This window comes from Mobula hypostoma, chromosome 28 (genome assembly GCF_963921235.1).
Source record: "Mobula hypostoma chromosome 28, sMobHyp1.1, whole genome shotgun sequence".
Lineage (NCBI taxonomy): Eukaryota > Metazoa > Chordata > Chondrichthyes > Myliobatiformes > Myliobatidae > Mobula > Mobula hypostoma.
In genome coordinates this window covers 21,956,854-21,972,857 of record NC_086124.1, presented here as the reverse complement: position 1 = coordinate 21,972,857, position 16,004 = coordinate 21,956,854, and the positions used below count along the sequence as shown (strand labels likewise).

General features: G+C 51.9%; 1 protein-coding gene across 3 annotated transcripts in view; it reads left to right on the top strand.

Annotated features, from left to right (window-relative positions):
- Positions 1–4,669: 4,669 nt before the first annotated feature.
- LOC134338815 (CXXC-type zinc finger protein 1-like) overlaps positions 4,670–16,004 on the top strand; it is a 33,328-nt gene continuing 21,993 nt past the window's right edge. For all 3 annotated transcript variants that reach the window (XM_063034891.1, XM_063034890.1, XM_063034889.1), the window contains exons 1-3: positions 4,670–4,984; positions 9,186–9,310; positions 12,367–12,467. In XM_063034891.1, the coding sequence (XP_062890961.1) occupies positions 4,973–4,984; positions 9,186–9,310; positions 12,367–12,467 (238 nt within the window). In that variant the 5' untranslated portion in view covers positions 4,670–4,972. The remainder of the gene's footprint in view (positions 4,985–9,185; positions 9,311–12,366; positions 12,468–16,004) is intronic.

Here is a 16,004-nt window from a genome sequence, read left to right as displayed (position 1 = left end):
CACGCAGATAGACTCACAGATACACACCCACACACAGAGACAGACAGAGTCGCACAGAGACACAGGATCAAGGTCAACTTCGTTCACCATAAATATAGGCATGGGTGAGGAATTTGCTGCCCTGTGTTGGCCAGGAGATGACGCGCAAAACAGAACAACAACATTCAACAAAGAATAACGAATTACATAAAAATAATTTAGGGGTTAAAGTACGGATATGGAATAAAATGTGCATAAAAATAAAAAAAAATTTAAAAAGTTGATCCGTTAGTTTTGCGAGACCAAAGTCTTCACTCTCCAGGGCGCAGGCCTGGGCAAGGTTGTATGGAAGACCAGCAGTTGCCCATGCTGCAAGTCTCCCCTCTCCACGACACCGATGTTGTCCAAGGGAAGGGCATTAGGACCCATACAGCTTGGCACCAGTGTCGTCGCAGAGCAATGTGTGATTAAGTGCCTTGCTCAAGGACACAACATGTTCCCTCGGCTGGGGCTCGAACTCACGACCTTCAGGTAGCTAGTCTAATGCCTTAACCACTTGGCCACATGCCCATGTGCATATATACATTAATCCCAGCATGGGTTTACAATGTGAACAGCACTTGCATGTAAACACAGAGGTAGACACACACACAGACACATATAAACACAGACATATATATTACACACAGAGAAACAGATAGACATGCACACATCAGTTTATTAGGTACACCTGTACACCTGCTCATTAATGCCAATATCTCATCAGCCAATCAAGTGGCAGCAACTCAAAGCATGAGAGCATATAGACATGGTCAAGAGGTTCAGTTGTTGTTCAGACCAAACATCAGAATGGGGGAAGAAATGTGATCGAAGTGACTTTGATCTTGGAATGATTTTTGGTGCCAGGCGGGGAGCTGATCTCCTAGGATTTTCATGCACAACGGTCTCTAGTCTTTACAGAGAACGGTATGAAAAACAAAAGACATCCAGCGAGTGGCAGTTCTGTGGGTGAAAACGCCTTGTTAGTGAGAGGGGTCAGAGGAGAGGGGCCAGACTGGTTCAGGCTGACAGGAAGGTGACAGTAACTCAAATAACCACAGGTTACAACAGTGGTGTTCAGAGGAGCATCTCCGAACACACGACACATCGAACTTGGAAGTGGTTGGGCTACAGCAGCAGAAGACCACAAACACACACTCAATGTGTACGAACAGGGAAGCAGACACACACACACACACACACACACCCACTCATTCTCAAAATCCTATATATTCTTCCTGGAGATGCTGTCTGAACTTCCGTTAATGCCCCACCTCCCACTCATACCCCATCCGTTATTTATTTACATACACACATTCTTTTTCTCTCTCTGTCCCTCTCACTATACCCTTTGCCCATCCTCTAGGTTCCCCCCCCTTACCTTCTTCCTTGGCCTCCTGTCCCATGACCCTCTCGTATCCCTTTTGCCAATCACCTGTCCAGTTTTTGGCTCTATCCCTCCCCCTCCTGTCTTCTCCTATCATTTCGGATCTCCCCCTCCCTCTCCCCCTCCCACTCTCAAATCTCTTACTAGCTCTTCTTTCAGTTAGTCCTGATGAAGGGTCTCGGCCCGAAACGTCGACTGTACCTCTTCCTAGAGATGCTGCCTGGCCTGCTGCGTTCACCAGCAACTTTGATGTGTGTTGCTTGAAATTCCAGCATCTGCAGATTTCCTCGTGTTTGCGTTCCTATGTATTATCACTGTCTTGTTTGAGACGATCTGTGGCTGCAGTGCATTAAATTACATAAATAAATAAATAAATGATGTAAACAGAACGGGATAATGACATCGTGTTCACGGGCCGTTTGGAAATCAGATGGCAGAGGGGAAGAAGCTCTTTCTGAGGCTCCTGTGCCTCCTTCCCGATTGGTTCTAACTAGGAGGGCATGTCCTGGATAGCGAGGGACCTCAGTGATGGCTGCCGCCCTCGCGAGGCAGTGTCGTTTGAAGATGTCCTTGGTGGCGGGGAGGGTTACACCCATGATCGCGCTGGCTGAGTCTACAACCCTCGACAGCCTCTTGCGGTCCTGTGCAGTGACCACGCCCCTCCCTCATACCAGGCCGTGACGCACCCAGTCAGAGTGCTCTCCACCATACATCTGTAGGAATTTGCTAGAGTCTTTGGTGACAAACCAAACCTCCTCAAACTTTTAATGAAGTATAGCCATTGCCGTGCCTTCTCTGGGCCCAGGACAGATCCTTAGAGATGATGGCACCCAGGAACTTGAACTTTCTCACCCTTTCCACTTCAGATCCCTCGATGAGGACTGGTGTGCACTCCCTCGACTTTCTCTTCCTGGAGTTCACAGTCAGCTCCTTTCAAATGCATTCACCAACTGCAGCTCGTGCTGCGAGGGTCGGTGAGGAGCGAGGGCCTGCTGAGGTAGGAGGGAGTACCACACTCAGGGACGGTCGTTGAGGAGGGAGTGTCGCGCTATGGGAGGGGCGGAGAAGAAGGTGTGCCATGCCGAAGGAGGGAACAGTGCTGGGGGAGGAACGGTGAGGAGGGAGTGCTACACTGAGGGAGGGTAGTGAGGAGGGAGCACCACGCTGAGGGAGGGTAGGTGAGGAGGGAGCACTACACTGAGGGAGGGTAGTGAGGAGAGAGCGCCACACTGAGGGAGGGTAGTGAGGAGGGAACAGTGCTGGGGGAGGAACGCTGAGAAGGGAGTGCCACACTGAGGGAGGGTAGTGAGGAGGGAATACTACACTGAGGGAGGGTAGTGAGGAGAGGGCGCCACACTGAGGGAGGGTAGATGAGGAGGGAGCACTACACTGAGGGAGGGTAGTGAGGAGGGAACAGTGCTGGGGGAGATATGGTGAGGACGGAGCACCACACTGAGGGAGGGTAGTGAGGAGGGAGCACCACACTGAGGGAGGGTAGTGAGGAGGGAGAGCCCCATGCTGGGACAGGACATCCTGATATGCCTGATAATTGAAAAGGGAAGAAGGGGCTGAGGAAGATTCTCCTGGGCAGAAGGCAGTGTGCTCTGTCTCCGCCTACTGACGGCTCCAAGTATGGCTCATTCGAGGCAATAACCATCAAACGTACCGCGATGTCAGAGGGCCTCACTGATGGTGACAACAAGATGGATGCCAATGGATACAAGATGGACAACGCACAGGATTGAGAACCAATGTCCCCCACCTCGCTTCTTGTGGGAGATGAGATGCCCTGATGAGTCCAAAGCAGAGAACAGTGTGCAGAGCAGAGGGTCACAGGGACAGTGTGGTGACTGCCATGGGTTCGTGGGAAGAGAGTGGGACAGTGGGATTAGTTTGGGGACTGACACAGGGCTGTGGGGAGAGAGTGGGACAGTGGGATTAGTTTGGGGACTGACACAGGGCTGTGGGGAGAGAGTGGGACAGTGGGATTAGTTTGGGGACTGACACAGGGCTGTGGGGAGAGCAGACATTCCACCCCTCCTGGAAGTTCTGGGAGTCTCCCACATATTGATAGCGGCTCCCTGACGCCTGCAAATTATATACAATATCCTGGAAATCGATTTTTTGAGAGTGAGTGAGTGGGGGGGTGGGGGGGGAGAGAGAGAGAGAGAGAGTGACAGATGTAGTGAGAGAGAGACAGAAAGAGCATCCTGATTGGTCTCTCTTTGTGCTAAGTAGACCTATCAGTTTTCTCTGTGGGTGGGCTTTACAGTCGACCCCTCTCTCTCTTTCATTGTCCATCAGTTCAGTTTAGAGTCCTGCAGTGCCATGGCAGGGTGCTCCAAAAAAAGAAAACATAAAACACACTTCACCCCAGACTACACTAAAGTGTACCCCTGCCTAATAGGGGTCAAAAATAATGGCAGTGTTTCTCCCTGCACTGTTTGCAACAGTGACCTTTCTATTGCCCATGGTGGGTTAAATGACTGTAAAAGAGTTGCTGAGGTGAGATTAACAGGTGTCATTCGTTCATTAGCATAGCTAATGTTATTTAAACTAGCTGGCTAAGTATTACATAAAACAATATAATACGGATACAACTTATGATTTAATTTCTTTTAGGGACCACAACATATTAAGGAGGCTAAGTGCAGGGAAGGCTGCTCAAGTCTTTCACAGTCCTTTTCAGCAGAAAACCAAAGTCTGACAGAGAAGGTCACTAGAGCTGAGGTGTACTTTACATCTTTCATCGTTGAGCAAAACCTGCCATTCCAGGTGTGTAAGCAAACAGGCAAGCTATTCAGGAAAATGTTTCCTGATTCAGAAATAGCAAAAAACAATGGCTGCTCATCAACCAAGACAGCAGCTATTGTCACATCACAGTACAAGGAAAGTTTGCAAAAGAAATAGAAATATATGTGTGTGTGTGTGTGTATAAATAGTTTCAATATGTGATCAAATAAATTGTTGTATTTTTTCATAATCCTGTATTCATACACCCTTGGAGATCGACGGGGGGATATGGGGTTGCGGAGGGCGGGGGTGGTGGTGCTACCTCCCTGAAATGAGTTTTTGCAGGGTGGGATGTCTGGGAGAGAGTGGGGCAGTGGGATTAGTTTGGGGACTGATACGGGTCCGTGTATCTGCAGTACCGCTCCCGGGCGCAAGGGCAGCGCCTTCAGCGGGAGTTCGCTCTCTCAAGGTTCGGTGCGCTCTTGACCCCGGGTGCGGTCTCTTCGCCGGTGTCCAACCGTCCGTCGGTTTCGGCGGCGCCGAGACCATGAACCGCGAGTGAGGGCCAGAGCGGAACCGGGAACCCGAGGCGGAGGGTCGGAGCGGGGCCGGGAACCGGAGGCGGAGGGTCGGAGTGGGACCGAGAACCGGAGGCGGAGGGTCGGAGCGGGACCGGGAACCGGAGTCCGGAGGGTCGGCGCGGAACCGGGAACCACGACCGAGGGCCAGAGCGGAACCGGGAACCAGAGTCCGGAGGGTCGGCGCGGGGCCCCGGGTCGGAGGCGGCCGTGAGCCGGAAGCTCCGGTTGTGGGGGGCGGGTCGTCGGGAAGAGGATGGAGCGGCCGGTGAGTGAGAGGGAGCCGGGGGAGATGGGGCATTGGGGTGCTGAGGAGGGTGTGGGGCAACGGGAGCGCCGTTGGGTGTGATTGGGGGAGTTGTAGGGGTGATGTGTAGGGGGGGAGTTGGTGGAGTTGTAGGAGTGAGGGGCAGCAGGCCGGAGTTGGGGTGAGATGGTAGGAGTGAGGAAATGGTGTGGGGGGAGCGGCCGGTGAGTGAGGGGGCATTGGGTGTCGAATTGGGGAGTGTGAGGAGAAGTGTTGGGGTGAGGGCAGGGGGTTTGTCGAGTTGGGGAGTGTTAGGGGTGCGACTGGTGAGTGTGGGGACAGAAGGAGGGGAGTGTGATTGGTTGGGGGGGAGTGTGGGACATAATAGAGACTTTTATCATAATCCAGTTTATCATCACAGGCATGTCATGAAATTCATTTTTATTTGCAATACATAACATTACTACAGTGCTGTACAAAAAGTCTTAGGCACATTCAATAGATAAATATAGTGCTTAAGACTTCTGCACAGTACTGTAGTAATTTTATATGTGTATCCCTAAGACTTTTACACAGTGCTGTAAGCGTCTATACCTGGTAGTTCAAGTACTCATCCAGATATGACTTATGTTGTCAGAGCTTCATTCTTTTGTCCATAGCATCACAGAAAAGCCATTTGGCCCTTTGAGCCTATTGGCCATATTTGTTCTACATGAGCTTTCAGTATGGGGAGCATTTAGGAAACAGTGATCGTAGCTTTCGAAATACAATAGAGTTCATGAAAAACTTTACGCAAAAAGACTTACAAGCAACCAATGTGCAAAAGAGGTTATATCGTGTCAATAATACTTATGCTTTATACTTTATTGTCGCCAAACAATTGATACTAGAACGTACAATCATCACAGCGATATTTGATTCTGCGCTTCCTGCTCCCTGGATTACAAATATTAAATATTAAAAATATTAAAAATAGTAACAATTAGTAAATACTAAATATTTAAATTATAAATCATAAATAGAAAATTGAAAAGTAAGGTAGTGCAAAAAAAAACGATAGGCAGGTCCGGATATTTGGAGGGTACGGCCCAGATCCGGGCAGGATCCATTCAGCAGTCTTATCACAGTTGAAAAGAAGCTGTTCCCAAATCTGGCCGTACGAGTCTTCAAGCTCCTGAGCCTTCTCCCGGAGGGAAGAGGGACGAAAAGTGTGTTGGCTGGGTGGGTTGTGTCCTTGATTATCCTGGCAGCACTATGATATACAATAGTTAAAAATAATATTGCGAACATGAGTTGTTCTGCCCTTGAAAGTGAGTCTGTAGGTTGTGGAATCAGTTCAGTGTTGAGGTGAGTGAAGTTATCCGTGCCTGTTCAGGAGCCTGATGGTTGAGGGAGTAATAACTGTTTCTGAAGCTGGTGGTCTGGGACCTGAGGCTCCTGTTCCTCCTGTGAGATCATGCCAAGGTAGATTGTGAAGTCAAGAATTTATCTCATTGTAGTCCACAGCCCTTCATTCGTCTTATTGCAGAGGGTAGAAGCTGTCCTTGAGTGTGGTGATACATACTTCCAGACTTTTGTGTTTTCTGCCTGATGGGAGAAGGGGAAAGAGAATGTCTGGAGTGGGTCAGGTCTTGGATTATGCTGGATACTTTACTGAGGCAGTGTGAAGTGCAGACAGAACCCGTGGAGGAGCGGCTGGTGTCCCTGATGTCCGGAACTCTGCAGTTTCTCACAACCGCGAGCAGCACTGTCACCATACCAAACCACACCATCCAGAGAGGGGGCTCTCTATGGTGCATCAGTTAAAACTGGTGAGCGTCAAAGAGGACATGCCAGATTTCTTTCGCCTCCTGAGGAAGTAGAGGCACAGGTGAGCTTTCTTGGCTGTGGCATCAACATGGTGGGACCATGGTCAGGCTATTGGTGATTTCCACTACTAGGAACTTGAAGCTCTCAACCGTCTCGACTTCAGCACTGATGATGTAGACATAAGCATGTGTACCTCCTCACTCCTGAAGCCAGTGACCAGCTCTTCGGTTTTGCTGATGCTGAGGGAAAGTTTGTTGTCATGACATCATACTACTAAGGTCTCTATCTCGTTCCTGAAAGAAAGAATTGATTCTTTCTTTGAGCAATGAATTGATTGTGGACTTCAGAAAGGGTAAGATAAGAGAACACACACCAGTCCTCGTTGAAGGATCAGAAGTGGAAAGGGTGAGTAATTTCAAGTTCCTGGGTGTCAATATCTCTGAGGATCTGTCCCGGGCAGAAACAAAGAAGACATGACGATAGCTATACTTCATTAGGAGTTTGAGGAGATTTTGTATGTCACCAAAGGCTCTAGCAAATTTCTACAGATGTACCATGGAGAGCATTCTAAATGGTTGCATCACCGTCTGGTATGGGGGTGGGAGGGGAATTGGTGGCTACAGCACAGGATTGGGCTAGGCTGCAGCAAATTGTAAACTCAGTCAGATCCATCATCTTTAAGGAGCGATGCCTCAGGAAGACAGCATCCATCATTAAGGACCCCCATCGGCTAGGACATGCCCTCTTCTCATTGCTACCATCAGGGAGGAGGTGCAGGAGCCTGAAGGCTCACATCAACGATTCAGGAATTCCCCTCTAGCCATCGGGGAAAGAAGCTTATTACCCTCTACATGCGGCTGGTTGACAACATGCTTCAAGCATACAAAGCCATGAAGTGCAACGTGTCACTAAAGATTCATTTTCTGCATTCCCATTTAGATTTCTTCCCTGCAAATCTTGTCGCTGTCAGTGGCTAGCAAGGTGGAAAGTTTCACCAGGACATTGCGGTCATGGAGAAGTGGTATCAGGGCAACTAGAATTCATCAATGCTGGCTGATTATTGTCGGACACTTTAGTAGAAGCCTCAGACACTGGGTGTAAATGAAAGTAATCAACCAAACATATTTAGCTTAGTTGAACTGTTGCAAAGTGTTATGCTATTAAATGCAATTCAATAACTGTTAATTTCTTAGTCTGAAATTATACTTGTGTTCAGCTTCAAGCGGTCTATCAGAAACAAAAAAAAATTCAGAGGAAGCAAGACTTCCAAAAAAATTTGTTGTCCGTGTTAACAGGAGGAAAGGCCTGGATTCTGGACTAGACCAGGAATCCATCTCAAATCTTAGTCACGCAGCACAGAAACAGGCTGTTTGTTCCATGCTGGCCATCAAATAACAATCTATCTATTTTGCTCAATGGGCATTGATGCTCACTAATTCAAGTGCTCGTTCATTACTTGTGTTATCAAAGCATCTGCCCTGCTTCATTCTTTAATCCATGGCAACATGGTCTTTGGCCCTTTGAATCTGTCGAACATTCTTGTTCTCCACCAACTTTCAGTAGGGGAGCATTTAGGGAATAGTAATCATAAGTATTGTAAGAGTAGGGGACTATTTAGGTGATAGTGATCATGTCATCATAAAAGTAAGGGAGCATTTAGGAAATAGTGATCATAACATGTGAAGGGGAGCATTTAGGTAACAGTGCTCACATCATCATAAAGGTAAGGGAGCAATTAGAAGATATCAATCATTACGTCATAGCATCTGGGTGAGAGATAAAGAGATCCAAAGATGTCTCAACAGGAGATCTAGTGGATTTGACTCATTTTAATCGCAATCAAATGCAAGGTAACAAACAGCTGCTTTAAGAAAGAGATGATTCGTGTGTAGTCACGGATACATCCCCATGAGTGATAAAGGGAGATGGAACATAGTTAGGGTCACTTGGCCCCTCAAGCCTGCCCAATGCAGTCATGGCTTCGGGGCCCTTAACCCCTCCAATTTTCAGATATTTATCTTCCTTCACCATAAATGATTCAGTCTCCACTACCCACCAGGGCAGAGGTTTCACCACCCTTTGAGGGAAGGAACTTAATGCACATCTCCGTATGAGATGACCATCCCCTAATTTAGTAATCATGTTACCTTGCTTGTGACCCTCCTGCTGATGGAAGGGGTGGCACCAGTGACCCAGGTTCAACTCCCACACTACCTGGAAGGAGATTGGAGATTGTACATTCTTTCCGTGAATTCCAAAGACATGTGGGTTATTAGGTTGGTTGATCACATGAGTGACACAGACTTGTCATGCTGGAAGGACCTGTTACTGCACTGTGTCCCTTTTAAAAGAAAGGATCTTGGACGCTTGCATTCCTTGGTTATCGTCACTGACACGCTGCTCTCCCCCTCAGGTTGCAGTGACCGGTGAATCGGTGGGCTTGGAGATGGGGCGGCTGGCAGACTTGATGGAGCCCGAGATGGTGAACGCCCCTGTGTACTGCATCTGCAGGCGGCCGGATATCAATTGCTTCATGATGTGAGTGTCCTTTGCGGCGGTGAGTGGTGGTGGGGAAGCTCAGTGACCCTAACTGCATGATCCTACCCTTCTGAAACACGCTGGCCTGTCTCATTGTCCCTCCCCAACACTGCCCAGTGGGGTGACTGACAGACACCTGGGGTTTCTGTCAACATCTCTCTCTCCCCCCCCCCCCCGGGTTCCACAGGGTGGGGTCTTTGTTGCACACTGGGTCTGTGTTTCTTCAATTGTTGTCTGGGGCAGAGCAAGGAAGAGAGGTTGGGTTGGGATTATCTGTGGGAGCTGGAACCCTTTGGATTTATGTGTGGATGACACAACCCAGTATGTGGGAGATGTGACCACGTGGATAGCAGTTGTGGGGGATAGGACACAGCGGGGTGTAGGTTGTGGTTGGGAGGCACCACCCGCGGATGTGGGTTTGTGTGTGTGAGAGAGAGAATGCTCCCTTTCCCCCTCACACCTGCTCCACCTGCAGGACCCCATGTGTGGGGAGTGTGGGAGACTGGATCCTGCGTGTGGGGAGTGTGGGAGACTGGATCCTGCGTGTGGGGAGTGCGGGGGACTGGATCCTGCGTGTGGGGAGTGTGGGAGACTGGATCCTGCGTGTGGGGAGTGTGGGAGACTGGATCCTGCGTGTGGGGAGTGTGGGAGACTGGATCCTGCGTGTGGGGAGTGCGGGGGACTGGATCCTGCGTGCGGGGAGTGCGGGGGACTGGATCCTGCGTGCGGGGTGTGCGGGGGACTGGATCCTGCATGCGGGGTGTGTGGGGGACTGGACCCTGCGTGTGGGGTGTGTGGGGGACTGGACCCTGCGTGTGGGGAGTGTGGGAGACTGGATCCTGCGTGTGGGGAGTGCGGGGGACTGGATCCTGCGTGTGGGGAGTGCGGGGGACTGGATCATGCGTGTGGGGAGTGTGGGGGACTGGATCCTGCGTGTGGGGGACTGGATCCCGCGTGTGGGGAGTGTGGGGGACTGGATCCTGTGTGTGGGTGACTGGATCCCGCGTGTGGGGAGTGCGGGGGAGTGGACCCTGCGTGTGGGGACTGTGGGGGACTGGATCCTGCATGTGGGGAGTGTGGGGGACTGGACCCTGCGTGTGGGGTGTGCGGGGGACTGGACCCTGCGTGTGGGGTGTGCGGGGGACTGGACCCTGCGTGTGGGGAACTGGACCCTGCGTGTGGGGAACTGGATCCCGCGTGTGGGGAGTGCGGGGGAGTGGATCCCGCGTGCGGGGAGTGTGGAGGACTGGACCCTGCATGTGGGGTGTGTGGGGGACTGGACCCTGCGTGTGGGGTGTGTGGAGGACTGGACCCTGCGTGTGGGGTGTGTGGGGGAGTGGATCCCGCGTGCGGGGAGTGCGGGGGACTGGACCCTGCGTGCGGGGCACTGGGCCCTGCGTGCGGGGTGTGCGGGGGACTGGACCCTGCATGCGGGGGACTGGGCCCTGCGTGCGGGGTGTGCGGGGGATTGGACCCTGCGTGCGGGGAGTGCGGGGGACTGGACCCTGCATGCGGGGGACTGGGCCCTGCGTGCGGGGTGTGCGGGGGACTGGGCCCTGCGTGCGGGGTGTGCGGGGGACTGGACCCTGCGTGCGGGGGACTGGACCCTGCGTGCGGGGTGTGTGGGGGACTGGGCCCTGCGTGCGGGGTGTGTGGAGGACTGGGCCCTGCGTGCGGGGTGTGTGGAGGACTGGATCCTGCGTGTGGGGTGTGTGGAGGACTGGGCCCTGCGTGTGGGGTGTGTGGAGGACTGGGCCGGGTGTGCGGGGGACTGGACCCTGCGTGCGGGGTGTGTGGAGGACTGGGCCCTGCGTGCGGGGTGTGCGGGGGACTGGACCCTGCGTGTGGGGTGTGTGGAGGACTGGACCCTGCGTGTGGGGGACTGGACCCTGCGTGTGGGGTGTGTGGAGGACTGGACCCTGCGTGTGGGGTGTGTGGGGGAGTGGATCCCGCGTGCGGGGAGTGTGGGGGACTGGACCCTGCGTGCGGGGTGTGTGGGGGACTGGGCCCTGCGTGTGGGGTGTGTGGAGGACTGGACCCTGCGTGTGGGGGACTGGACCCTGCGTGTGGGGTGTGTGGCGGACTGGACCCTGCGTGTGGGGTGTGTGGGGGAGTGGCCCCTGCGTGTGGGGTGTGTGGGGGAGTGGATCCCGCGTGTGGGGGACTGGGCCCTGCGTGCGGGGTGTGTGGAGGACTGGGCCCTGCGTGCGGGGTGTGTGGAGGACTGGATCCTGCGTGTGGGGTGTGTGGAGGACTGGGCCCTGCGTGTGGGGTGTGTGGAGGACTGGGCCGGGTGTGCGGGGGACTGGACCCTGCGTGCGGGGTGTGTGGAGGACTGGGCCCTGCGTGCGGGGTGTGCGGGGGACTGGACCCTGCGTGTGGGGTGTGTGGAGGACTGGACCCTGCGTGTGGGGGACTGGACCCTGCGTGTGGGGTGTGTGGAGGACTGGACCCTGCGTGTGGGGTGTGTGGGGGAGTGGATCCCGCGTGCGGGGAGTGTGGGGGACTGGACCCTGCGTGCGGGGTGTGTGGGGGACTGGGCCCTGCGTGTGGGGTGTGTGGAGGACTGGACCCTGCGTGTGGGGGACTGGACCCTGCGTGTGGGGTGTGTGGAGGACTGGACCCTGCGTGTGGGGTGTGTGGGGGAGTGGACCCTGCGTGTGGGGTGTGTGGGGGAGTGGATCCCGCGTGTGGGGGACTGGACCCTGCGTGTGGGGTGTGTGGAGGACTGGACCCTGCGTGTGGGGTGTGTGGAGGACTGGACCCTGCGTGCGGGGTGTGCGGGGGACTGGACCCTGCGTGCGGGGTGTGCGGGGGACTGGACCCTGCGTGCGGGGTGTGTGGGGGACTGGGCCCTGCGTGTGGGGTGTGTGGAGGACTGGACCCTGCATGTGGGGTGTGTGGGGGACTGGACCCTGTGTGTGGGGAGTGCGGGGGGACTGGACCCGGCGAGCGCTGTGTGCGGGTGACGAGACTCATGGTGGTTTTCATTGGTTGCCTCATGACCCCCCTCTCTCTCTCTCTCTCTCTCTCTTCCCCCCCCACTCCACCCCCAGCGGCTGTGATGAGTGTAATGAATGGTTTCACGGAGACTGCATCCAGATCACCGAGAAGATGGCCAAAGCCATCCGCCAGTGGTACTGTCAGCAATGTCGAGGTGAGATGAGTGGGATGCTTGGGGGTAGGGGGGAGCAGTTTGACGGGCTGTCCGACTCTCAGCATGGTAATGGTGCCTTGGACATCCCACATGATCCTCACCCCCGAGCGGTTGGTTTCCTTTTATTTTACACTTGGAACCCGGTGCAGTCTCCTGCTGCTGTAGCCCATACACTTCAAGGCTTGATGTGTTGTGTGTTCAGAACTGCTGTTCTGCACAGCACTATTGAGTTACTGTCGCCTTCGTGTCAGTTTGAACCAGTCTGGCCATTCTCCTCTGACCTCTCTCATTAACAAGGCGTTTTCACCTACAGAACTGCCGCTCACTAGATTTTGTTTCCTCTCTGTTTTACACACCATTCTCTGTGAACTCTACAGACTGTTGTGCATGAAAATCCCAGGAGAACAGCAGTTTCAGAGTGTGGCACCCTCGTGTCACCCACAATCAATTCACGGTCAAAGTCACTTGGATCACAATTGTTCACCATTCTCCTGTTTGGTCTGAACAACAACTGAACCTGCGTTATTTAATGCATTGAGTTGCTGCCACATGATTGGCTGATTAAATATTTGCATAAATGAGGTGTACAGGCATACTTAATAAAGTGGTTACTGAGTGTATATACAGAAGTTTATTAAACTGATTACGATGTCACAATGCTATATTCAGTCTACATACAACAAACTGCAATTATTGCTATCAACAACACCCTCGAGCCCCTGTGAGGCCCACCATTCCAAGAAATCCCCCACTTCTGTTTCCACAGACACCTGGGCATTGATTTTACCTTGAAAGAGGAGCCAGCAGGTCCAGGAGCAAGTCCGTCAGGGGATTCCCCAAATGGCCCACCCATCTTCATACTGGGTGACCTTAGATCAGGACCGTAGGGAGCAAACAGGCTGAAAACCTCTCTCACTCCATGTACACGTGGCACAGTGACTCCTCCCAGCCACAGAAATAACTTGGGGTGTCAGTGAACCGACTCAAAGATCTGTTGCACAGAACTGCTCTATGCAACACCTTCCAGCTCAGGTGCCGGATGTAAAGAAGGAGAAGTCCTGCGTAGATCTCCACTGGGATCCTCCCTCACTCCTGGATGGTAAAACAGGCCGTGCCGCGTCCGGGCGGCAGACAATATAAGAACCACCTCAGCACCTCGCGAAACGGCACATTTGGTATCTCTTCCCCATCACATCACTACAGCTACCAATGGGTCAGCGGCCCATCCGCTTCATCCATGTGTGTTGTAGAGGCTACATAAAGTAGACCTTTTGGCCAATCCAGTACGTGCCAACTAGTTCCATTGACCCCAGCCCTCCACACTCCTCCCATCCATGTACTTACCTAAACTTCTCTTAAATGTTGAAATTGAACCTCCACTCCCACTGGCAGGTTGTTCCACACTCTCACTGCCCTCTGCGTGAAGAAGTTCCCCTGAAACGTCCCACCTTTCATGCTTAATCCATGACTTCTAGTCTCACCCAACCTCAATGGAAAGAGCCTGCATGAACTAACCCTATCTGAAAGTTCAAAACGCATTTATACATACAACCTTGAGATTTGTCTCCTTAAAGATACCCAACTGAAACCATTAAAGAAAATCGCCAAGCTCCCAATCTGCAAAAAAAAACAAATTGTACAAACAATAAAAAGTAAGGAAATAGCATTCGGAACTAAAGTTCACAAAAGTTAGTTCACAGCCATGAAGCCAATCATCATTGCAGCCAGTCTAGGAGCACATTAGATGCAGGCAACAGCCTCAATTCGGCACAGAGACAAGTGAACCTCAAGAAGCAGCAAGCTGAATACTGACCCCGCCCTGACATGCTCACCTTTTCAGTCTGGCCCAGCAGTTTCGTTCCTTGATTTTGGGCCCGGGCTCCAACACCTCGCCTCAGATCTGCCACTTCAAATTGGCTCCAAGTCCACTTCAGCAATGGCCAGATGTCGGCTCGTTCCTCACTCTCAGGCCTGGACCCCACAGCCTCGATTCCGCCCATACACACCACACCGTAACCGTCCTGCACCTTCGAGACTTCAATTCGCACCGCAAAAATGCCAGGTTGTACAAAAGCTCAGCTCTTAAAGGGAGGTTACAGTGACTGCACTGATCATTGTCCAGAAAAAGTGTGGGTTAATAGAGTGGTAGATTTGTTTGTTGCCAGTAAGGCATCACCATGCGTTTTACCAGTGCCATCTTAAACTACCTATACGCCTCATAAGTTCGTATACCTCTATCAACTCTCCCCTCATTTTCCTACACTCCAGGGAATGAAGTCCTAATCTGTTCAAAGTAATGCGCACAAAATGCTGGAGGAACTTAGCAGATTGGGCAGCCTCTTTGGAAAAGAATAAACAGTAGACGTTTCAGGCCGAAACCCTTCTTTGGGACAACTTATTCAATCTTTCTCTGTGACCCAGGTCCTCAAGTTATATCAGCATCCTGTAAATTTTCTCTGTACGCTTTCAATCTTTGCTGGACTGCACATAATACTCCAAATTTGGCTTCAAATAACATCCTGACTCTTGTACTCGATACTTAGATTTATGAAGGCAAATGTGTCAAAAGTTCTCTTTACAACCCTCTCTATCTGTGATGCCACTTTCAGGGAATTATGGATCTGTATTCCCTAATCCCTCTGTTCTACCACTCTCCTAGTACACTGCATAAAATTAGCCAATACATTGCAGACACAGGATAACATAGATTATCCATAACTTACAAGACATACTGATATTTCAGCAAAGTGATCCTTTCTTGCCTCCTGCTATGCTGCTGGTGTTTAGGGCAGCAGTGAAGGTCCTCCATATCTGGTGGCGTTCAAAATGTCAGTAGCTTCCTCTTGGTTTTCAGTACTGACAGTCATGCAAGTCCTGGGTGGAGACTCAGGAATACCGTCATGTTCAGATGTAGAAGGATTCTACATTGCTGTTTCCATTACAATTTTGTTTGACCAGTCAGGGTTGTTAGCCCTGAGCTGAACCACCACTTTGGCCTCTATCTTTGACCTGTTTGACATGGGTGACCCTACCAAGAGCCAAAGCATAAAGCCCTGACTCCAGCCAACGTCGCTCTCCAGGTCATTGAGGCACGCAAGTCTCCGAGCCCTACGACAAGGTTGTGGTCCTCTTGGAGGTACTTCAAATTGAGGGAGAGAAGAAATGCATTCCGAGGAGGCGGAAAGGTTTTACAGGTTGCTTCAAGAACCTGACATCAATGGGGAAGAAGGTAGCATTTGTTTATAATTATTCTCACGTATCGAGGTACAGTGAAGAGCTTGTCTTCCATACTGTTCAGTTAGGTTACTGTGTTACTCAGTAGTGGTAGTGTGATCACTCAAGTCGAGAATGATGTCCTCTTGAAGGGTTGTCTATTGGTTCCGTGGGTGGCTGTAGAAGCCGATCCGGATTGTGGATATTCTGGTGTGATTAGTGTTTGGGTCTTTTGGTTGTTCAGTCTCTCCCCTTTCGCAGCTGCCGCTTGTTCTCTGCGGCACAGCGGAGGTCGTTCTCGTGTCGCCCAACTCCCTCTTGAAC